This window comes from Bremia lactucae (genome assembly GCF_004359215.1).
Source record: "Bremia lactucae strain SF5 chromosome Unknown BlacSF5_NotPlaced_9_SHOA01000002.1_551695bp, whole genome shotgun sequence".
Lineage (NCBI taxonomy): Eukaryota > Oomycota > Peronosporomycetes > Peronosporales > Peronosporaceae > Bremia > Bremia lactucae.
This window is the reverse complement of record NW_027152021.1, coordinates 258914-282417: the sequence shown is the minus strand read 5'-3', so window position 1 is coordinate 282417 and position 23504 is coordinate 258914. Positions and strand designations below refer to the sequence as shown.

The following is a 23504-nucleotide window of genomic DNA, read 5'->3' as shown; positions in this document are numbered from 1 at the left end:
ACATTCCACCAGAGTTGTTATTAATAATGGAGTCATCACAAGATGACTCAGGTAAAATCATCACTAGGGTAACGCACAATGTTTGTGTGTGAGGAGAAACTCTTGTCAAGAGGCCAGAAATTATCTCGACGTTGCTGGACCAGTTGGGTGCTCCGTACTTACTCACTCCGACCATTTTTTATGATCCGCCTCGCCGTTGTGATTTAGTAACAGCGTCATATCCGCGTCTTCAGTTATTTTAGCGGGAGGTCGATCGTTTCGCTCAGTGCTTTTCGGCACTGGGGTGGGGCACTATATTTGTAGTCGTAGTGCCCTGTCTTTTGGTAACGATTGCATCTTTGCAACCGTATGTAACTTGAAGAGCGAGGTTTCTCGCTCCACACATACAAAATATATAGATTCTGGGCCTCCATGTTCTTGTCGTCTCGGTAAACGATAAGCACTACAGTGGTCGAAAGCCTGTTCCAAGATAAAGTCCTCCTTTTTCGCTACAGAGATCGTTTGATCTAGCGTCTAAGTTTAAGCCGGAATACGTGAGTCTTGACGGGACCGTCCGCATGACCCTGTGTTTGTTCATAAATGGGTAGACTCAAGATACAACTTACAAGGAATCGTGAGCGCCGGGCGCAAGCGCGAAGGTCATGCTTGCCCTGTTTCAAATTCGGTAGCTCTGCTCGAGCCCTGAATTCGGCACATGGCAGCTCAAAGGTTTGCCTGAGCTGGATCTTAAATATCTCATACGACCCAAATTCGAATGGGTTGAGAAGCTTAAGCCTTGAGGCCCAAGATTTGGCACTTCCAGCCAAGTCTGACGTGCCAAACTTTATTTTGTCGCATCATCATCGATGCGGCGAGCTTCGATGGCATCACGAACCATCTTAAAAGGAGTTGCTTTCGGCTGCCTTAAGCTTAGAGATTTCAATTCTTAAGGTTTCGGATCGACGCAAAAGGGTCAGCTCGCTAGCACCATGTGAATGCTGCTGTCTCAGCAGTTTTAAATGTTATGCGCCCTGTTTTCTTAACACCTCTGCGTGCTAAGAGCCTTGCTGCTGAAGCAAGCTATCTTTTTCGAGCCACGTCGAATTCATGTTGTATGAACTCGGCTATAGTCGCATGTTGTTCGTCTTTTTGTACAGCGTACAACATTGAGTCTACAGCTGGCCCGCTTACGGCCGAACTCGTTCGTTAGACCGCTTCCATTCGAGGTCACTCAAGTGAGTAAATCGTCCACGCGTTGCGTGATACCCTTCTTGAGGGCTTAAAAGCTCCTTTCTTTTTAATTTAAAATTTTCATGTTGATGGACGTACCTGGCCGTTAACGAACCACGAAGAGCTGCCAGGCGTAACTAGGCAGATTTCAGTAAAGGTGAGGTACTTGACGTACACAACGTGCAGAGAATGGACCTAAGTAGCTAAGAAGTCTTGGCTACTAAAGGTCAATACTGAAGGCTTAGTATAGGGAAAAGTACAAGTGTATTAATATATTAAGCTCCTACGTAACGATCTTCTCATCTACTGACTTTAATAAATTACTATTAAAGTATATATAGCGCCTCCCTCCGTGCGCACCGCTGATTCGTGATTTTTGCAGCGATGGGCGGGGTAAATTTGAATTAAAACCAACCAATCAGCAGAACTGTTGTCTTGTTGCATCAACATTACCAGATACGGTAATATTAGAAAGAATAGGTAAAAATTAGTAAATGATAATATTATACTTCTTTGTTATTTCCTCTATAGGAAATAATATGAATTTTACCTATATAAAAATAATATTTACGTAAAGTACACCCGTTATAAGAGCCATCATTTGTGGAAAAGGACCTTTCTGTAGCTTGACATACAAAACTAAGGGAAACTTTTAAATGACAAATTGTAATATCAAAAACCTCATTTAGCTTCGAATGTTATTTTAATTTGTGCCGCTGGCGTCCATTAATGTAATTAACGTTCCGAAATTAAAAATCGAGATTTCACTTGAATAATCTAAGCAGCGGCTTCGATTTTGACAAGTTTCAACGATTGTGACGAAGAAGTTACACACACTATTACCTGTTTGAGTCATCTGCGCATTTTATAAAGATTTAAGTTTTACTAAGTCACTCTCACAGCGCTTCACTCACAAAAATGTCGTCAATCAAAAAGTGATTTTATGAAATCCCTTCAAACTGGTAGGTGACACTTATCACATCCAATGTCACGTAATTCTATCGTGTGCTCGTAACAAGAAATGTGATCAAGCAGCACAGAAACGCACTGCAATAATTGATTGAATAAGCGTTTCCTGCCAAATTTTCCACCCAAATTAATTTGATGACTAGCCGCGCGGCTAGGTGTAAGCATTCTTTAGGTGTAGGGAGATGAAAATGATTTGCTAAAGAAGAGAAAAATGAGAACCCGTAAAATTTCTCGCCCTCAATAATGAAAAAGCGTCATTGCTGAATTTACTTCAAGCTACGCACTTTAAGACTGACAAGAAATGGTCTCTTCTTCTCTGCCGCCGTCAACACTCGACGCCCTCGCTCCTCCGTTCTATCCATCGATGTCTTGGTATCCTACGATTACTGATGACTATTACATGGAGCGGCGCCACTCGCCCGGCGAATTAGGCTTCGTTATCGCTGACCACGTAGACCCGGTGGTAGAGATCCCAGACGAGGAGTTGTTTGACTCCGCGTACTACCCGATGACGGACGCAGAAATAATGGAGCTTGAGCAGGTGGACGAGGTAAATGAAATTTTAGCTGAACTGGAATTAATGGAGTGTCATCAAGAATTGCACTTTAAGCTTAGCGAGAAGACGCGCGAACTCCGCTCTAGCTCGGATGTGGATGCTGAGATTTACAGCCTGATGTCCAAGACTTCCCGGTCAAAGAGCTTCTCTTCAAAGCCAAAGAACTTTTTGCCTTTCAGAAACAATTTGCACTTTAAGAGGAATGCGCGCTCAGCATTGCACCAGCCTCGTTCGGTGAAGTAGTGCTATATGCTTGATGTGTCAACGGAGTGAGAGAAAACGCAACAAGCGATCGTGGTTTTGTACTCATGATTAATACAAGCTCCATCGGGCTTTTACAAAAAATACCAGGGTAGGTTGATGGTTGTCTTGGGCATGGATTTGGCGGCAACAGTCGAGGACCCCTGAAAACGAGAAAAAATTAACTTGCGACGGATAAGAGAGTGGATACAATGGACTATAAAGAGGTCGAAAAAAAGAATGAGCGAGCGAGCGGCGTGATGGTAGTACTAGGCCTAGGACTCTGGCTGTTTGATTGAGGTCAAGTCAATCGTAATTAAATCATGAACTCATCGTTGCGGCGTGCAGGTGCTTAAATGGCAAAGTTTGCGGTGCGAGTGCGCACCCTTTTACTAATAATGAATAAAGATGGACCGAATAAATCATGTTTTTGTTTTATATTTAACCGCCTTGTACTTGCAAAGCTGAGCGGTTGCGTTACGGCTGCTTCTACAGTAGATGGGACTTCGCCATACGGGAGCAGAGACAAATTTGTACGTGAAGCAGTCATCTTAGAATTGAGGTTTTAGCATCTCTAGGAGCAACGAGCCACCGAGGTTGCAAGGCGCATATCTCAACAGATAAGATGATCGAATGCAACATATTGCGTCGATACTTTGGCGCAAAATGTATACTAGACAAGGTTGAAAACAAAAAGAATACCGGCACTTTAAAGACCGCACCGGCTCGGACAATTTTCTCCAGATTAATCTTGTACTGGAGAGTGCAGTTCCGCCAAAACTTGACGTCCGTGGTATAGTAGTAATGAACGACATCGAATGCCGATAACAAAGTCGGCGTCGGCGACTGCTAGGAAATGTGCAGATTAGGAATTTCCTTTATGTATAGTTAAAATAAAATCGATTTCATAAATAAGATCAAATTTGCATGAAGACATGGGTGCGAGAATCGGCGAAGCGCACGCGGCAGCCACACTTTGGACCTGCACTCAACTACTCAGTGAATCTATCATTGCTGTGCGTTTGTCTTTTCATTATTATTGCCTACTCAAGCGTTTGATCGTCTTGCAGTGATTCTGCCTTGCAGGAGGCGTTTGTGCAGTTGAATTGTGACGACGAGTCTCAAGCGTTCCTTGATGTGCATGAAATGCGATGCAGGATTGAATCAACTATAAGTCTGGCTTTTAACGGATTGCATTGCAATCTTTCGCTGACAGGCATGCACAGGTGGAAGTTTGTGGGAGTCCCTGAGCTCCACCGTGCTCGGACTCTTTTTTTCGCTCACAGACGCGAACGGAATTTTGGGGCGTACGTCAGCGCGATGGTCGGCGCCAAAAATGACAAAAGCATAGCAAAATATGTTTTCTATCTAATAATTTTGTTCTAATGCCCTCGTTTGTATTGATACATGATTCAGGTGGTCAGATGTTTGTGCTTTCCCAAGCTCAAGTGCAGCGCCTTCTCTATCTTGAGCAACCCATGGCTGGTGGTGGTGGCTCTCTGCTTGACATTGGAGCAGGAGATGGTAACGTTACGGCGTCGTTGGCCTCTCTTGTGTCACAGGTGACCACGACCGAGGCTTCTGCACCCATGGTGGCTCATTTGAACGCACGAGGCTACAACAGCGTCCAAACTTGCGACTTGCAGCACAAATTTGTGCAGTCGCGGAAGCCGTATAACATTATCAGGTTTGTCGTCGTATGTGTCTTGCTTGAGCTATTGGGTGTGTCCCTTTTTCGTAATTTTACAACCTTGCGATGTGTTTGATTGTCAACACTATTGTGGCGGATTTGATTGTTTTGCTGTGCGTAATACCAACTATAAGCATGCTCAATGTGTTGGATCGTGCAGATAAGCCGCTTACGATGCTTCGTGCGATCCGCGAGATGCTAGACCCGCGGGAGGGTCTTTTCTTATTGGCGGTGGTACTGCCGTTTTCAGCTTTTGTGGAACAGGGTACCCGCCGCATGGAGCCAAATGAAAAGCTGCCGATGCAAGGTGGACTCTGCGCCGAGGGAGCGTCCTTCGAAGTTGCGGCCAGCTTACTGCTGCGCAACGTTCTGCTGCCAGCGGGCTTTAAGCTCCGACACTTTAGTCGCGTGCCCTATCTCTGTCGTGGAGACATCCAGCAACCTTACTATGTCCTGTCGGACGCGATCTTTGTGCTCGAAGTCGACAGCCAATTCGACATCAGGCCAAGCTTAGAAAATTAAGCAGTTGATAGTAGCTGTTTAGCCACGTTAGTGGCAAGATTTATGAAACGGCCACATGTCTGGCGTAAAGTGTAAAGGTGCAAGCAGCTGGTGTAGAGTGCTGCGTGTACTGACAATATACTACAAGCAGCAATAAAACCGTTAAGACTCTTCGATAGTATTCGATTCAAAAGCCCTGAAGCAGGGCATTTCCTTCCCGTCGCGTCTGATTTCAGCCTGCTGTGAGTGGTAGTAAAAATAAAATCTTATGGTTGACAACGTCAGGTTGCGCACATGATATTAATTTTTAACTCACTCGGGTATTCAGTTTCAGGGAGAGAGCCGCTCTCATCACAACACGATTTGCGTTCCGCCCGCGTAAGAGAAGGACTCGTTAAACTATGGCACCACTACCTGAAGCCTCCGCATTGCCACCTCCTGCGATTTTATTAACATCAATGCGACAGCAGAATAAAGTGGGTGAGTTGCAAGAGCCGGAGAGTGAGAATGCGTGCAATAACGCCCAGATCAAAGAGCTTGCCGAAGCTGCGATGGATCACGCTATGGAGATCGCCGTACAGGAAGACACGATAAATATGGATGATCACAGCACTTTAAAGAAAAGCGTGCGGTTTAATTGCGCAGAAGTGGTTGAGTTTGAGCCCACTATGTGGACAGCTACTGTTTCTTCTGAAGGCGTGCCGGTAAGTTTCGTGCTATTGTCGATCCTAGTAAAGTGAGATTTGAGTTGTCATATTTGATTTGGATTTTATTTATTAGCTGGGCATGTCTGTAGACGTTCGCCGTCGCACAAAGCGCCAATTAGACACGTATGAAAGCGAGCGCAACTCGTTTCGTGTAGGGCGTCAGGATTTCATGGAACTGGGATATCTCGAGCCCGAAGAACGATTGGATATCTTGGAGAAAGCGGGCCACTCGATATCAATTATTAGCCACGTTGAGCGTGAGACCGTTCGAATCAATCGTGAACGATCTGAATCCAATGAGTATGATCTCATGTACCAGTACGGATTAGGCGAAGTACCTTTGATGGTGGACAGCAATGTAGAGATGACGGAACAAGACTTTGGTGATGATGGTATGCTCGTGGACGATAACAGCGCTAGTGCATACCTTTACGGAATTGGTAGCCGAAACATGGTTGTGGATTCTTTTATTATGGAAGATATGAAGGCTAATGACAGCATTAACGCTCGTGCGTACGACGGCTTAAGTATCGTGTACGCCTCGGACTGTATACTTGGGGACGGTGAGAGCTCCGACGAGAGCTTTGAGCTTCCGTACTCTATTGACTCGTTTGACTCGCCCCTGAGTTGTGACTTTTTGAGAATGAGTACGTCACCTACCGACGTGTCAAGCACATCAGATTGCGCGCATGTTGCTGCTAAGCCCGCGAGCTGCGCTCTATCCGTCAGTAAATCATCTGCGAATTGCAGTCCAACAGAGGCTGCCAATGCGGTAGAAGCCACATCAGTCGTCGCCTAGTAAAGTTATGTGTGAAAATTAGCTGTCTGTCCTTTTACGCATGCCATTTGCATGCGCTGCGCCTTTCGAAGCTTGGGTCGAAAGAAGCGCACGACATTCTTCAACTATTGAGTACGCGACATGGAAGCCACTACGCTCTGCCCTCTTTTTGCTGTTTGTAGCTTTGACAGCGAATGTCATCATTGCACGTAGTTGTATCGATAGGATAGCATTTACTGTATTGATATTATTTTATCAAAAGCCCCTGTTGTTGTTTCATTGATTTTGATTTTTACAAAATGTGATTCCAACTAAATATGAGCCCATTATTTAAATTCCATTCCCACATATTGGAAAGATTTACCAAACAAGTCGCAGAACCTGCCATATAAACGTCACAACAGCATCCTTTAGTGTCATGGTGCTTTCCTCCGTCGCGCGTGTGTCCAGCCGCTCGCTACAAGGCATACGCAGTCAAACCTTTCGTTTGCTTTCCACTTCATTGCCGTTTGATTCAAAAGTGCCGCACTACGACGTCGTAGTCGTTGGCGGTGGCCTCGTGGGCTCCGCCTTGGCTTGTCAAATCAAGAGCAACCCAATTTTTAAGGGCAAGCAAGTCGCTGTAATTGAATTGGAAACGCCTGCTGCCGTGTCCTCTGTCGAGGACGATACGCCTGATCTTCGTGTATACACAATCACGCCAGCCAGTCAAAAATTAATTGAGAGCGCTGGCGCCTGGAGCCTTATTGCCGACAGCCACAAGGCCGTGTTTAGGGTCATGCAGGTCTGGGATGCCATGGGCGATGGCTTTATTCGCTTTGATGCTAATAAAATCAATAAAGACATACTCGGTCACGTCATCGAGCATCGTGTGCTCGTGCGCGCGCTACACGACCGCATGAATCAGTTAGCCGCTGACCCACAGGACAGCGCGCCGCTCAAGCTTTACTGCCCCGCCAAAGTCAAGCACTTTCAACGTCCTACAATTGTATCTGGTATCTCGGACATTGGACTTGAAGACGGTCAGCGTTTAAAAGCCGACGTCGTCGTGGCAGCTGACGGAGGCAACTCGATCATTCGTTCGCTCTCGGCGCTCGGTACATGGGGCTGGGACTATGACCAACAGGCCGTCGTGACTACCGTCAAGACGGACGGGAAGAACGAGACGGCTTGGCAACGTTTCTTTCCGACAGGCCCCGTGGCGCTGCTGCCCATGCGCGATGGCTACTCGTCAGTCGTCTGGTCGTGTACTGCGGAGATGGCCAAGGAGCTCACTGCTCTCAGTTCTGAAGCCTTTATCACGCGTCTTAATGAAGCGTACGCTGCCCCACCAATGTCTCCTGTACCTCCCGAGTTCCCAGGTCTTCCAGTGCTCTCGAGTCTAATGAATGGTGTGCATCAAGCTGCCGCCACTATCATGTCAGCTGCTTCTCTTACCGATCCGTTTGTTGCCCCGCCTAAGGCTGTTGCTGCAGTGGGTCCACGCGTTGCGTTCCCTCTCAAATTAAAGCACGCAACCAAGTACATTAAGCCTGGCATTGCACTTGTGGGGGACTCGGCGCACACTATTCATCCACTTGCTGGCCAGGGTTTGAACCTTGGACTTGGAGACGTCAACGCTTTAAGTAACCTTCTTGTGGGAGGCGTTAAGAGTGGAGAAAATCTCTCGAGCGAGTATTTTCTTCAGCAGTACGAAGATGAGCGAATGAAGGCAAACATTACCATGCAGTTGGCTATGGATGGTTTCAAGCGGATGTTTGGGCCTACCCCCGACGCTGTCTCGGTGGCTCGAAACGTTGGCATGGGCACGCTTAATGCCGTAGAACCACTCAAGAATCAGATAATGAAGTACGCTATGGGCTTGTAGATGCATTTAAGCAATTTATCGATAGCAAGTTGGCGTTAAATCGATCGATAATATTGCAATGTATCGCTCCAATGGTGAAGGCCGGATTTTGTAGATGTTACCATGTCGAATGTAGTCAATTGTTAGTGCTTAAAGAAAGTTGCTATCGAAATGTTGACTTTCACGCTTCTTTGAGCGGCTTGTTCGGGTTTGTTAAGAAAAAGTGGCTGTTAACGTCAAAAATGGAAATATCTCCGATGCCGGGGGTAGCCTGCGTATCATTGTCGAAGAACGTGGTCCCTTTCGGTAGCGGCACCGTGTGTGTGTCAAATATTGTATCGAACGACTCCAGTCCGGGCGTGGAAATCAAATTAATAGCCTTGTAGATGACCAAGGAAAATACGTAAGTCACGACGATCATTGCCGGTACAGCCACAGCCCAATGCTTCGAGGGCAAGTAGGTTAACCCGTAAGCTTCCAATGTCGCTTCGGGCACGTAAGCCCAAACTAAAAAAAGCACTATACCGGCATTGCAGTCAGATAATGTATGCAACTCGAACGGAAGAAACAACATACCATAAAATAGAGCAGAAGCCAACCAACCTCCAAAACCGAAAAGCTCCATTCGCATGGCATGCAACCGCTGCATTTCTTTAAATGATACTTGGGCTGTTGCTGGCTTTCCGGTTGGAGCTATTATTGCGCCATGGTACGTATTAATCTGGGGAGCTTCTATGGAGCTTGCAACATTAGCTAAAGAATCAACTGCTTTCGTCTTTTTGCCGGCCATGATTTGCAATAATTTATGATCTAATAGAGAAAATTATTTTTAGCTGTCGCAAGAAGTCTGATCGATCCCGAGCCTGGTTTGTTTGCGATTGTTAGAACACCGAATGAGATTGTGTTCGTATGCTATGCATAAGAATATAGTTTAATTTGGAGCATTATATTGCGCTCTCTTTTACAACTGTAGCATTTTATGTTTTAATATTTTTACAGAACTCAATTCTATTATCCTTTCTCTTCAAGACGAAAATGGCAATCGTCATATCATACTCATATCCATATTGGCGAAAATCTAGCTGCAAGGTGCTCCGCTCGGACAAGAAAGGCTCACTATCTTAAACTTGACCAATGTTACCTTTTAAATACACCATCATAACTGCTTAGTGGGGTAGCAACGCGTTTACAGCGTCGTCATTCTCCCTGTCGTCAATGTTTTCTCGCACAATTGAAATTGAGTTGCTTAAAGCACGCTTGACTTGCTCGGCGCGTGAAACAGTGCGACGAAGTTTTCTGAAAAATCTAACTGGAGACGGACCCGAGATTGGATAAACTTCGTCCGACTCAATGCTTTTAGCCAGGCGAAAGCAGCGCGTGCAATGCTCTTCCTCGAGCTCACGTCGCGTTATAATACCACGCACATTATTGTGCCGATTCACCACAACGAGATGGCGTAAACCAGCACTTCGAAAAATACGATATGCACGCACAAAAGGCGCCTCCTCTTGAATCACGTACGGCGTCTGGTTCATGTATGGTGTCAAATCGACCCACAAAGCGCGGTCTTCCTCTTGCAATGTGTAAAATTCATCCCCAGCAACTCTTCCAGCATGGACAGCTGCTCGAAAGTCTTTGTGCATTCGAGATGGGATTGGATACCGAGGATAATGGACTTCCATATCTTGGTACGATAAGCAGTAATTGTGAGCTAGAGGCGATTCCAACAACTTCTGATCAATGCGCGTCCTGCCACTCGCTTCCACATCGCTTGATCGGGAACGACGAAAACTCTCGGATCGCTTCTTGTCACTGTAACATGAAGCAGGATGGGGTTGGCGGTGAAATGGTTTCGGTTTCTCAAAGCTAAAGTCTCGGTGGCTTAATAGTACATTTAGCTGTTTTCGTAGGATGATACCAGCAAAAAAGTGGCTCCCAAACGTAGGGTCCTCTACGATCACTGGAAATGCATTGTGTTTGGTACTCAGGAGCAGATCAAAGATAACACCAGCCCGTTCAACCGTGCGCAATGTTTTAGGGTGAGCCGTCATGATGTGTTTGACACGCAAAAAGGAGCCACGAAGGGGTGGATTCCAATCTAGAAACGGTACATGGCGCAAGTGGATATGAATATCGTAGATCCCTTCGTTGTAGTAATTGCCCACCCAGCGAGCAAAGAAGGACGTGAGAATCAACGGAAGTCCAAATTCGACGTTTCCCGTACATTCGAGAATAATGACAGTCAGGGAGATGGTCATACGAGTTACGCCACCGAGCATTGCTAAACTTCCCACAAGTCCGTACAAGCGTGGATCAACCGTTTTAAGGTTATAAAGACTGGTTACAAAATTGATGACTCGAGTCCATAGTCGTCCATACGCCGCGCCAATCAGCAAAGCCGGCACAAATAATCCGCTTGGGATTTTTAAACCGTACGTGATACACGCGAGCACCAGCATTACGAGCCAAAAGACGACCAAATTGCGCACGCTAAAGGAATCAGGCGGGGCATGAAACAAATGCTTGATGGCAATTTCTCCTCCTGTAAGCATGAGCGATGCCAAGTCATTGTATTGGCCGATAGGGCAGTAGAAGCGTACGAGTTCTTTTCGGTATGGATACGCCATCGTCTCGTCGGCTTGATAGCACTCTGCATTATCCATTAAAATGCTCGTACAGTTCTCACAAATGCAAGCTGAATTTTCCTTTGATAGCTTTTCCATTCCAAATGCAAAAGCTTTGCTAGGGGCACCATTAAGCAATTCAATAGCATGCGTTTTTGGAAGATTATGACATTTTCCAAGCAGAAATGGCGTCGAGAAAAGAATAGATGAGACCAACATGGACACTAGCAAAGCCTCGAGCCATGCGACACCAGGCGCACGGATCCAGCGAGACCGTATTCTCGCTAAACGTGTATTTAGTCCATTAAATAGAGCTCCTTGGAGTCCACCACCAATACCCATGAGAATAAAAAGCGGCAATTCCCAAATCTGGTACGTGCTGGATGCAAATGGTCCAAAACTGAAGCTGCCTGTATGGCTTCCAAGCGTTCCCCATGATAAGTTATCATTCATGCCAGATAGAAAAAATGCCAGCGTAAAAGTTGCTGACATGGCGCAAAACAATGTCCGCCATGTAAGTGACTGGTTCCAAAAGGAGGCTCCCTCCTCCAATACAAACAAGACTCCACCGATAGGAGCACCAAACGCTGAAGCAACACCAGCAGCGGCTCCGCACGCTACAAAATCGCGCTTTTCTCGATCATTCCGAAAACCTGCAAAGTAGGAAAAGCTAGTAGGATGCAGCGTTTAAAATTTAAGAGCACGTAACGCTTAAATATTCAAATAAATACCTGGTATCGTAGCCAACAGTCGACGATTTTCCCTGTGAAAGACCTGCTGCAACAATGGCACCACTGGAGCTTCATGAGATTTTCGAGTGGGTACGCGTAAGAAACACTTTGTCGCGCACCTATGTATCATAGGACCTTCTTTCCCTAATGGCAACCCTCCAGCAACGGAGCATACCGTACCAATAACTTTGCAACAGAAGGTTCGTAGTCGTAGCAAGTGCGGAATTTTCATGCCATTAAGTGTTGTTTTCACCTCCGAGATGCCTACGAGCAATGCATTAATATGAAGTATTGGTCGCGAGCTTTGCTGCCACGTAGCCAATAGAAATGTACCTGATCCCGCCGCAACAAGCTCACCAAAAACCGTCATAGTTGCAGAGATCATCACAAGTCCAAGATTAAATGCCACAAAGCTCCAGAATGTCGTACCAAAGAGCACATGCTTTGTTAATTCGCGATGGATCGTGTACTCGAGCAAATGGTGTTTAAGTGAAAAGAGCAGCGTCGTAAAAAAGAGCATAAAGACCGCTACGAGTGCCGTTATAATGCCTGTGAGAAGCGTTAGGAACCAGCGTGCATAGATCAGCCGATTTTTTTCTTGACCATCTCGGTACTTGAAGCCCATGCCAGACTTGTTTACAACGCTTTCAAACAGGTCTGTATTCATGAAACAAGGACACCAAATAGCACAAATCTTCGTGTCATTGATTGCAAAGGATTATATAAGCGCTAGCAGGCATTGTACCATAGTCAAGACTCTCGAGGTCCATGCTAGTCCACAACATCTCGCGTCAATGTCCCGAGTATCTCAATGTAGCCAATTTTGGTCAATCATAGCTAGGAGTGTATACTAAATATACTTTGTATACATACCGTTTTACGAACACGAGGCAATTTACTCAAATTACCAACCATGTCTTCGCACCGGGAACGTCTCCAGCGCTTCTACGATAAGTATAATCCAGAAAAGCTGCATGAAATTGACAGTGTGCTGGAACGGTTCAAAGGTCGAGAGGCGCAGCTGTTCTCGTCACTGGTGAAGAAGTACGGCGCTGAGCCTACCGAAGGCGAAAATTTCGATCTTGTTAGTGAGACGCAAGAGAACACGGAAGTGGCCAATGCAAAAGGTGTTGCTGCCAATGTTTTCGAATCGAATGAGGAAAAAGATTTTAATTACCAAAGGCTACTGGCATTTTACAGCAAGTACAACCCCGAGAAGATTGACGATGTCCCCCAAGTTCTGCTTAAGTACAAGGGCAACGAATCCAAGCTATTTGACGCATTGGTCAAGAAGTACGGACCAGAACCTGATGACTTGGACAAACAAGACGATGATGAATCACACGATGAAGTGGATGCGGACGACAACCAGCCGAAGCTACGTCACGTAGTCTACTGCCCAGTTGACACGTTTCCGCCCGAGTACTGCGAGTACGGTCCCATGTTTAACGAGTGCAAGCCGTGGCTGGCTGAACACTGCCCCAATTTAATGCTCACGAAGTATAATCGCACAGTGACTGAGCTCTTGGAAGTTGAGCAACAGATTGCCGACGGCGTTGAAGGCATTTCGCTCGAAGTAAAGGGCAAGACCGTCAAGAAGAAAAAGAAAAACAAGATTGAGGAGGCAGCGAAGCGCAAGGAGAATTGCATGGTGACTATTTCTAAAAGCTCACGTAAAGGTCGCAAGCGGCTTACTTTCGTCACGGGTCTCGAAGACTTTGAGGGCGTGAACATCAAAGAGGCGTGTAAGAGCATGGGCAAGAAGTTTGCCTGCAGCTCCTCGTTATCCAAAACGGATCTGGGCCAGCAACAAATTCAGCTGCAAGGGGATTGCGTAATTGAGCTATTGGATGTGCTCCCGGAGCTATTTGGTGTGCATGAAGACCACATCATTGTCGTTGATGAACCCATTAAGGCTGCTAAAAAAAATAAAAAGTAGCAATACCAATTAAAAGCAAAAATTTACTCTTTAATTGTAATATTTGCTTGTAAATTTAAAGAAAGAAGGCATTGCGTGAGATTGGAAATGAGCGACGACATTCTAGACAACATGTCCCTCTCGGACGACGAGATGCTGGACGATCTGGCGGGCGAAATGCTGATGGAGATGGCGGAAAGGGACTCTACACAACCAGCTCTATCCTCTAATTCGACAGTACCGGCGTCATGGGCCCATGGAACTGTTGTCACGTCGAATAACGTGGCAAACCCGCCCCGTATGCCTGATTTGAGTCAAATGATGTCCCAAATGATGCCCATGGTGTCCCAAATGTTTAGTGGTAATGGTGGGAGTGACACGCTTCTTGGATGTAATGCCAACTCCTACCAGCAAGCCCCAGTCTCGTGGCAGGAGCTCGTTAAGCGCCACGTTCCTGAGAATGAACAGGAAGACTGGCTCAGGTCTATTGACGCCGACATAATAAAGCTGCGCCTAGCCAGTACGAACAAAACTCTTTTTAAGCCTCACAGTTGCTCCTACCGCACCAAGTCGTTGATGATGCCAAGTGTATACATGGCCGTTGAGACGATGCTCGCCACCATGCTGAGTGAAGCAGTGCGCTCTGCCAATCTGGAGCACGTTTGTCGCTGGCAAGAATTGCGAAACATGTTGGTCTCGGAGCTCGCACAGACAAACATGACGAAAGTCTTTGAGGCAAAGTTTAAGGATATGTTGTGGAAGCGTGTTGCCAGTGACCCAGACTACCTTCTAGAGAAGGATTGTAAGCGCTACCGCAATATAAGAAAGACTTTCTCAGCCGTGAAGTCATGAGATTGTAGAAAAACTCGTGAATTTGTTTTGGGATGGACAATTATTACTTCATGTAGCGGAGCTACCTCGCTTCTAAAGTCAGAGGAAGACTTTCAGACTCGGAGAGTCACTTAGTTATATTAAAATAATGGTGTTAACAACTTTAAGATCAAAAGGGGAAATACACTTTATTTAATAATTTAAATCTAAAAAAACTTACCCTAGCTAAATTAAAATAGATTTTGGCCGCCAGATTTATATCTGGCGGCGACCACATTTGTTACCCATAATAAATGGAATTTAAGTAACTAACTATTTTAAAATTAGATAAAAGGGTGTTTTACCCATAAAGTAAATGTACCACAACAACGGTTCTCCAACCGATGTGTGCCCCATTACACCCCCCGCATCAGACTGTTGACACCGAGTGACAACATTCGCTTCATTTCCTCGTTGAGGTTGGAGCCTTAACAGCTAACCGTTCGGTTGTGTTTTTCATTCCTTTGTCTCATGACAATCAAGCGTGAGTCACAGACTCTTAGCACCTTCCTCGACGATGAGGGAATGGTGGACTTTGAAAGTCACTCTCCTTCAGAGGAGGAGGAGAAAGAGCGTCGTTCTCTCACGCCTTCTCCTCCGGGTGAACATCGGCGGGCCCCGAATCCGCTCCCAGAACGTGGTGCCGCTGATGTCTTAACTGCATTGAGCAGGATACGGGACCCTGAGTCCAACATCATTACGAATCCGCTCCATGAAGAGCAAGAGCGGATAATCCTCATAGAGGAAAAAGGTCGTCGTCGGGCTGCCGAGATAGCGAAAGGTAAAGCTCATAGTGAATATAGATTCACTCCGCTTAGTGTGGACGAGCGTCTCAAAGAGATAGCGGGTCACAGCTTGGGCACCTGGATCTCCGGTGACCCGGAGAGGACGCCGGAAGAGATCGCTGCCCGCGACGCCTTTCATGAGCAATACCTTACGTCAAAGATAATAACGCGATGCCAGTATCTGACGCGTTTACGTGATCAAGCCCGTGGAGCTTCGGTGACCTCCATGGGGAAATTCCGATCGTTCTGTCTCCAAACGAAACAAGGAATGAAAACGAAGTCTCATTTGAGAACTGGGTCCACCGGGCCCGCCGACTTCGTAATATATATTTTTTGGAGTATCAGAGAGTCTGCGGATAGAGGTGATGTTCATTTGGAACGGAAGCTTCGCTTCGATTTCGCTAAGCTTAAGGCCAAAGGCCAGTTACGTTCGGCATTTATGCCACAAAACGAAGAAAGGCCTAGCCGATATTTCAGTGCTTCGGTTGACCGTACAACCATGAATCGAAGCCGCATTGAGGCTATTGATCCACCTAATCCCACGTTTAGTGGTGGGAAGCGTCGTTTGACGCGAGTTGACCCTGAGCTTGGCGCTCAAAAACGTCAACGGCGTACGGGCAATCTTGCCGAAGAGGTACCTCGAACTCCCAAGAGTTTTCAGAAGAGGGTACCCTAGCCACTTCACCAGATACTGGTATTGACCCTCACGACGACGTCGCTTTAAAGTTTATCCACATGAAACTGAAGGTTCCCCCGCGCATCAAGCAGCGCGGGAGGGGTCCGAATTTTCGGCGGAAGCATTTGATGTTCTACGGCACGAGGTGCAACTTCTTCGTGAGGTCCTTGCTCGGGTTAAGAGCTCTTTTGAGGCGGTTCGGGACCGTCTTTCGACGCTGGAGCGTCAGCAGCCTCGTTTAGAGGGCCAGCTGGACATCCTGGTGAGGATGCAGCAATCTGCGGCACGACCGCCTGTCTCGGCGCAAGCGCCTTCAAGTCTACGTGGGAAGGGTCCCGAAAGGCTTAAGCAAGCCAACGTAGAACACTGGATGCGTGAGCAGCTTGCTAGGAAGGTTTAGCGTATAAGCTAGGCCCTTCTTGGCCACGACCGTAAATGGTCCAATAAAGCGCGGGCGCAATTTGGTCTTGAAAACTGCGGAAACCAAGTTGGTAGGTAGATTTAAGCGTTTAGTAAAACTCGGTCTCCGACCAAATAATAATTAATACAGCTTTTGCCTTTGGTATCTGCTTGTTTTTTTTGTTTGTCTTGCCTATCAGCCATCGTATCACTTACATGTCTTAAGACACTAAATCGCGTCGCGAGAAACTCGCTGACTTGTTTCCGAACGGTAACAGGGCTGACATCAGCAAGCCTATCGGCTAATTTTCCCTTACCAAGCCCTAAACCACGTAGTGGTATCGTTAATGGAATGCGTAGGTGGGCAAGACCGTTTACATAGAACGGAGTATAGCCTGTAGAGGCATGGACAGCGTTATTTAACGCAAATTCCACCACTTGGAGCATTGAGCTCCAGCGCATTGGTGTCTGAGCACACACGCTGCGTAAAAGTCTTCAACGACGCGATTGACACGTTCAGTTTGACCATTGGTCTGCGGATGGTCCGCAGTGGACATATGTAATCTGGTGCCAAGCACTCAGAAAATTAGTTTTTGAATTTACCCGGGAAACGGCGGTCCCGATCAGAGACAATTGCCACTGGCAAACCATGTTGTCGAAACACGCGATCGATAAACAGCTTAGCTGTACCTTCTCCATCAATGGAATCCGGCACGGCCGCTAAGTGAGCCATTTTGCTCAATCGGTCAACAGAGACACTATGCCGGAGTTACCGGCTGAATCTTTCGGTAGAACGAAAACAAAATCCATACTAATGGACTCCCAGCAACCTATTGGGACGGGAAGGCTCGCCAGTGGCGCCGCAGCATGCGGCGAGGGTTTAACCCGTTGGCAAGTTTCGCATGTGCGAACACATGTGCTGACCCATTTATAAAGTTTGGGCCACCAATAACTCTGGCTTATAGAGCCGTTGATATTTTCTCTACCAAGATGACCATTAAGGACAGTATCGTGTGCTTCATAGAGGATTCGGTACTTCAAATCCTCATCATGAGGAACAGCGACACGCGGAGGGTCCGCGATGTCTGTGCAATAAAGCAACAGGTCGTTACCGATAGAAAATCGATGTAACCTTGCACGCAAACGTGCCAGCAATTTAATACCTGAATCAGAGTTCTTTAAAGCTCGTAGCAGAGCTACACACTGTTCATCCTTGGCGTAAGCCGAACGGATTAATTCAGGAATAGGCGACAAGATAGTTGTTAAATGAGAAAGCTCATAATCCAGGCTGCGTGATAACGCATCGGCCAAAGCATTCTCCTTGCCGGGCTTATACTTCACCTCGAAGTTCGACTTAGTCGCCGTGCGTAATGACGCGTCATCTGTATATATCACAAACGGCTTAGAGCCGAGCAGGTGAACTCTGAATTTGACGAGAGCATACTTCATAGCAAGTAACTCTTTGTCATGAACTGGGTAGTTCTTTTCCGCAGCTTAAAGCTGTCTAGACTCGAATGCAATAACACGTTCATGCCCATCAACATCTGTTTGTAACAGAGCACTGCCAATGGCAAAATATGATGCGTCACAGAAGACACTGAAAGGCCAATTGGATTTGGCATTGCCAGAATCGGAGCATGGATAAGACTATCCTTAATTGCTCGAACAGCATTATTTTCGGTGCTAGTCCAGCACCATTCTGTATCCTTTTTAAGGAGACTAGATAGTGGCCTAGCTATATCGGCGTAATTTTCGCTATATTTGTGTAAATAATTGGCGAGACCCAACCACTTGCGCAAATATTTTTGGATTTAGGAACCGGACAATCTACTATGGCTTTTACCTTAGCGGGATCCGCTCTAAGGCCTCGCTTTTCAATGAAACATCCCAAAAGAGGAATTTGTCTGCGCTAAAATACATTTAGATGCATTAACATACAGTTTATTTGTGCGCATACACTCAAGCACTGCTCGCAAATGGTCTAAATGGTTGTCCATATCCGACCGACCCTGCTCCGCACGACTATGGACAAAAATGTTATCAAATTAAGTCTGTGCATAACCTCGATGAGGGCGAAACAGTTGCGTCACTAGACAATTAAATGTTGCCGGGGAGTTGGAAAGCCCTTGTGGCATTACGAGCCACTCCCATAACATACCGCTTGGGGTGCTAATCGCTGTGAGCGGAATATCGCTAGCTCGCATGAGCAGTTGGTAGTAACCATCGACGAAGTCCAATGCACTGTGCATTGTACATCCCACCATATTATTCTGAAGAACATCCTTTCTCGAATGGGGGTTTGTGCTGGTATAGTGACATCATTAAGCTTATTATAAAAGCATGTACGATGCGCCATTTACCATTTGGCTTTTTGACACAAAATGTCGATGTCAATGAGAGATTTTCTCTCTCGTACCATTCCAGCCTCGTGCTTAGCACGGAAGAAATCGTCAATGACGTCACACTGCTCCCTTGGTAAAGGCCATTGTCTTGTATCACAGTATTTTGTTCCCGGAACCAAGTCAATTTCATGACGAACACCTCTATCCGGAGGTAAAACAGATGGTGAATTATTACATACCACATCTTGGAATTCCTTAATTAAGGAATTAAAGGGATCCATAGGATCTTTAAGGATCGATGACCTATTTCGCGCACTAAGTGAGCTTTTGTGTCATCCAGGATAGCTTCGTCTAGAAGTGACGATGAGTTCAACTCAATTGTTGGTCGAATGACCACCATCTCAGATAAGTCGCCAGCCTTTAAGGCTCGGCCGCACTCATCAATAGACATTTCGTCTAGCTCTTAAAGAGCATGTTACGAAGGGATTGCCGCAAGGCTAACTTCCCCCTCAATGTTACCGGTTACACCATTTACAAGCGTATGTAATTCCTTACTCAAATCACTTTGCGAGGGTATAGACCCTTCGCGTCTCGCCAGCCTTGGAGTAGAGACAATACGCCTCTTAGAGGCTGGGACATTCACGTCTTCAAATTTTCAGCCTGTATGGGATCTATACCAGAGCTGGTGTCTACTTCGACATCCGACAAGGAATTAGGTAACTCAGCTTCCTTGTCCAGCGACCGTTTACGTGTCATTTCACGTGCATTAAAAGGGTTTGACCCGAAATGCCATGGCGAACCGCCAATTATGTCACTACTGACACTCAGCATGATGCCACCTCGGCCGACCACGGTGGACTTAGACTTGCCACTCCACGTATCTCAGGGATATAACACCCTTGATGACTCGGTCTTAGGCCAACAATGCTTTTAGCATTTAGTGAATCGTTTTTAAAACAATTGCTACTCGACGGAATACGTGCCATTCCAACTCCTTTTTCTGAGTTAAGCCCAAAATAAATGTTTTCAACATTGGATTTAGTAACTCAGATATTACAATGTCTAACACACTGATAAATTTAGTCAGTCATATGCGCCAATAGCGCTTTTGTCTCCTAGCAAAGGTGGGCTCATGACTTCTCAGAAATTTGCTTGGAACATTGCGCGTGGTGCCTAAGGTCTTAGACCTCCAATCGATCCGTGACTCATGGCGTTTAATCCAGGCCATACCAAGGATGGGATCATATCTCGAATTCGATTAAGGACGAGGCAGCGTTCCATACTGTCAAAGTCCAGAAACTTCTTGCCTAAATTCAAGAAACTTTAGGAGCAGTGACACGAGTCCCAGTCGCTAAGCGAGCAGTGATTGTATCACTTTCATGCGCTTTAAGTCCCCAACGCATTAGTTTCCCTCAAGCGAAAGACGTCAAGCATAAGTGCAAGACGCTCCTGAGTCAATTATAATTGACCACGGCTTATCAAAACCCTTTACAGTCGCTAAAGCGACTAGCAGCCAGGCTTGTACTCTCACCGATCTAATTGGGGCTAGATTCTATTTATTCTCACCTCCTAGAGTTTTAACAGAGCCTAGGTCTTCCCCAGTAGAGCGGTTTTCACCTACATGGTATCGACGTTTTCCGCACCGTACCAGATTTCTGGTATAGGTCGGAATTGGTGCTATTTTGAGCTTTACGAGTATTTTGTAGGGGACAGGCCGGACGTAAATGTTTCGTGCTTCCGCACATACAACATCTACAAATGATTTCATGCTGTTCCACTGCTTGAAGTGCCTTTTCTCCCTCCTCAACGAGGCGTAGATCCATGAATTCCGGTCTATTAGACGGTACCAATGTGCTCGAAGAGCTTGTTCGGTAAATAGGCGGGCTAACGCGAGCAGACTTAAAGACGAACTCAGCGCGTAGCGCTATGGCAATTGCGTCTTCGAAAGTAGCTGGATGGGGTCGTAATAATTCCGAACGGTCAACGCCTTCATTGAGAAACCCCAAAAAAATTTACGATAGTTGCTTCTTGCATCGGGCCTTGAAGCATAGATGCAATGAGTGTTCTCAACTCCTGGGCATGGTCCTCTAGGGCTCGTTTACCCTGTCGAGTCGCTATGAGCCGTGATCGTATGCGTAAAGCCTAATCAGGCGGTGCAAACATGCTGGTCATTTGCTGAATTACCGAATCCCATGAGAAAAAAAAGCGTCGTCTATGGACGCTGCACGAGAGTGCCCACTCCATGGCTCTATCTTCGAGGTACAGAGATATACCGAGTTGGCATAGATGCCGCAAGGGTGATCCTGAACCTGGCCGATCGGGGAGGATTCGTACGCATGAAGGTTTCAACCCTTGCATGCAAAACCTCTGGTCCCTGAATATACTGAACTTTACATATTCAAGCCCAAATAAAGTTTTGAGCTTGTCATACGCTATGCCCTGCGCTTCTATAAGTTTTGAGACCTCTTCCATTTCAGTGAAGGCTTAGTCTTATAAAGACTCAGAGATTGACTACTAGTGCTACCAGATGTAGCGGAGCTTCTTCGCTGCTAAAGATAGAGGAAGACTTTTAGACTTCAAGATCAAAAGGAAAACTCAGCATTTTTAATTTTAATTTAAATTCAAAACCTTACCGTAGCTAATTCAAAATAGATTTCGGCCGCCAGATATATATCTGGCGGCGACTACATTTGTTACCCATAATAAATGGAATTTAAGTAATTAATTATTTTAAAATAGAATAAAAGGGTATTTACCCATAAAGTAAATGTACCACAACAACGGTTCTCCAACCGATGTGTGCCCCATTACAATAAAGGTACCACAAAACGGTTCTCCAACCAATGTGTGCCTCATTACAGAGGCAGTCAAAAACACGTCGATTTGGGCGAGCGCGCGTGAACAGGCACAACCGCGTCTCCGATTGCGCATAAAATGCAACGTCAACATTTGATGATATTCCATATGTCTAACGTTAACTCCATTTTGTTCGGTATTGAGGTTTCGACCTCCAAGCGGTACGGAACCGTACATTCGACCAGCACCATTTGTTGGACACACTGCTGAGCTTTATAGGAACGTTATTTAAGTTGTATATGGCATAAGCGGCCACTATAGTAATTTGATAAGGCCTTTCGGTGCGCGTGCTGCTCTTCGAGTAACGCCAAATAGGCAGCCTCCGCATGTGTGATTAGCTGTACTCGAAAAGGCGGGACCAAGCCAGACCCATTCTTAGACCCGGCTTTGATATTGTCGATTACCAGATCAGGAGCAAGCCTGGTATGAGCGAGCGTTAAAATTTTACGCATACGCCAACTGCTGACGCTAACCTAAATGTAGTGATAGCGTAAACGACTTTCAGTAGACAGCGAAGGCCTAAATGATACCTGCATCTTCCTACGATGTTCCGCTGTAAATATATGCTGCAGCGAGTGTACGCTCGAAATTATGCTCGACCTCTAAAATTAAAATTGCGTGGGCTAAAATTTAAGCTTCATTGTAAGGGTGGTCGATTTGGCTATTTTCGCCTCGCGAACCAGACTCAAGATTTTTATTGATCTTCCTATCTGATGAATTTTAATTAAACGATAAATGCTCAGGACTCAATTCAGGCATCAGTAAACTGCAAGCGGGCACGTCGTAATGCGGCCACGCTCTACTTATACACACACCATAGCACAGCGAGGAGGCGGTTTAACCAGCTTCTTTTGCGTGCAGTGAGGTAGTTGCGGTGGGCGCGTTAGCGACTTCACCTAACGCACTAAGTACTTTGATTAAGTGTCTTCACGGGAGCGGTAATCCGGCTCGTGCTAAATAGTTCCGCTTACCATTTTTGGTAGGTGTGTGGACTTCTTAGATGGACTTTTGGGTAATCAAACCAAAGGAAGTTGGAGGCAATAACAGGTCTGGGATGCCCTTAGATGTTCTGGGCCGCACGCATGCTACGACGGGGTGTATCGTTACATAAAATTAACACTTATAAATAGTTTATTAATATATTATCTAAAAGGTAGAGAATATTTGGAGAATATTACTTACATAGTAATGTTCAGAAATCTTATCCATAAATAGGTATAGGCCATTATATCTATTTATCCACCACGACCTGATTGGCACGTTCTGTTTGGCCATTGATCTGAGGATGGTCTGCAGTCGACATGGGGAACTCGCCACCTAGCAGCCCAAGCACTTGTCGCCAAAACCCAGACGTAAATCATTGATCCCGGTCCAATACTATGGACTCGGCCATCTCGTGTAATCGGTATACGCGATCCAGGACAAGAGAGCTGCCTACTTGCCTTTGATCGATGTCTTACATGGTGCTGAATGAACCATCTTGCTTAGACCGTTTACGAAGACGACGAGCCCCGTCCGACCCTAATGTGAAGTCTAGACTTACTGACTTCCAACAGTTGGTTGGAATCGGTAGCGGCTTCAGTGGCGCACTGCTGGACGGTGCAGGCTTTATGCTGACACTGTTCGCAAGAGCGAATATAGTTGGCCACCCATCTAAATAAGTGCGTTCACCAAAATTTCTCTGACACTCGTAAGAATGTCTTTTCACGGCCCAGATGCCCACTAGATGGCGCATCATGGAGCTCGTGAAGGGTCATCAGCTTGAGGTCTGTGTCATGAGGCACATAGATTCCCAAGGAATCACAAG

General features: G+C 46.1%; 7 protein-coding genes across 7 annotated transcripts; 5 read left to right on the top strand and 2 right to left on the bottom strand.

Moving 5' to 3' along the window:
• Nucleotides 1–2479: 2479 nt before the first annotated feature.
• CCR75_002955 (uncharacterized protein) lies at nt 2480–2977 on the top strand (the record flags this gene model as incomplete). The annotated part of the gene is made up of 1 exon (XM_067961052.1): nt 2480–2977. The coding sequence occupies one exon, from the start codon at nt 2480–2482 to the stop codon at nt 2975–2977; it is 498 nt and encodes a 165-aa protein (XP_067823386.1).
• A 924-nt stretch (nt 2978–3901) lies between these two features.
• CCR75_002956 (uncharacterized protein) lies at nt 3902–5449 on the top strand (the record flags this gene model as incomplete). Its single annotated transcript, XM_067961053.1, has 5 exons — nt 3902–3990; nt 4045–4111; nt 4191–4281; nt 4391–4661; nt 4799–5449. 5 exons carry the CDS (start codon nt 3902–3904, stop codon nt 5184–5186), a joined length of 906 nt encoding a protein of 301 aa, XP_067823385.1. The 3' UTR covers nt 5187–5449.
• Nucleotides 5450–5566: 117 nt separating this feature from the next.
• Nucleotides 5567–6671, top strand: CCR75_002957 (uncharacterized protein; the record flags this gene model as incomplete). Its single annotated transcript, XM_067961054.1, has 2 exons — nt 5567–5869; nt 5946–6671. The coding sequence occupies 2 exons, from the start codon at nt 5567–5569 to the stop codon at nt 6669–6671; spliced, it is 1029 nt and encodes a 342-aa protein (XP_067823384.1).
• A 397-nt stretch (nt 6672–7068) lies between these two features.
• Nucleotides 7069–8517, top strand: CCR75_002958 (uncharacterized protein; the record flags this gene model as incomplete). The annotated part of the gene is made up of 1 exon (XM_067961055.1): nt 7069–8517. One exon carries the CDS (start codon nt 7069–7071, stop codon nt 8515–8517), a length of 1449 nt encoding a protein of 482 aa, XP_067823379.1.
• Nucleotides 8518–8677: 160 nt separating this feature from the next.
• On the bottom strand, nt 8678–9286 carry CCR75_002959 (uncharacterized protein; the record flags this gene model as incomplete). The annotated part of the gene is made up of 2 exons (XM_067961056.1): nt 8678–9003; nt 9073–9286. The coding sequence occupies 2 exons, from the start codon at nt 9284–9286 to the stop codon at nt 8678–8680; spliced, it is 540 nt and encodes a 179-aa protein (XP_067823378.1).
• Nucleotides 9287–9662: 376 nt separating this feature from the next.
• Nucleotides 9663–12636, bottom strand: CCR75_002960 (uncharacterized protein; the record flags this gene model as incomplete). Its single annotated transcript, XM_067961057.1, has 3 exons — nt 9663–11773; nt 11852–12508; nt 12597–12636. 3 exons carry the CDS (start codon nt 12634–12636, stop codon nt 9663–9665), a joined length of 2808 nt encoding a protein of 935 aa, XP_067823640.1.
• A 128-nt stretch (nt 12637–12764) lies between these two features.
• CCR75_002961 (uncharacterized protein) lies at nt 12765–13790 on the top strand (the record flags this gene model as incomplete). Its single annotated transcript, XM_067961058.1, has 1 exon — nt 12765–13790. One exon carries the CDS (start codon nt 12765–12767, stop codon nt 13788–13790), a length of 1026 nt encoding a protein of 341 aa, XP_067823641.1.
• Between the last annotated feature and the right edge of the window lie 9714 nt (nt 13791–23504).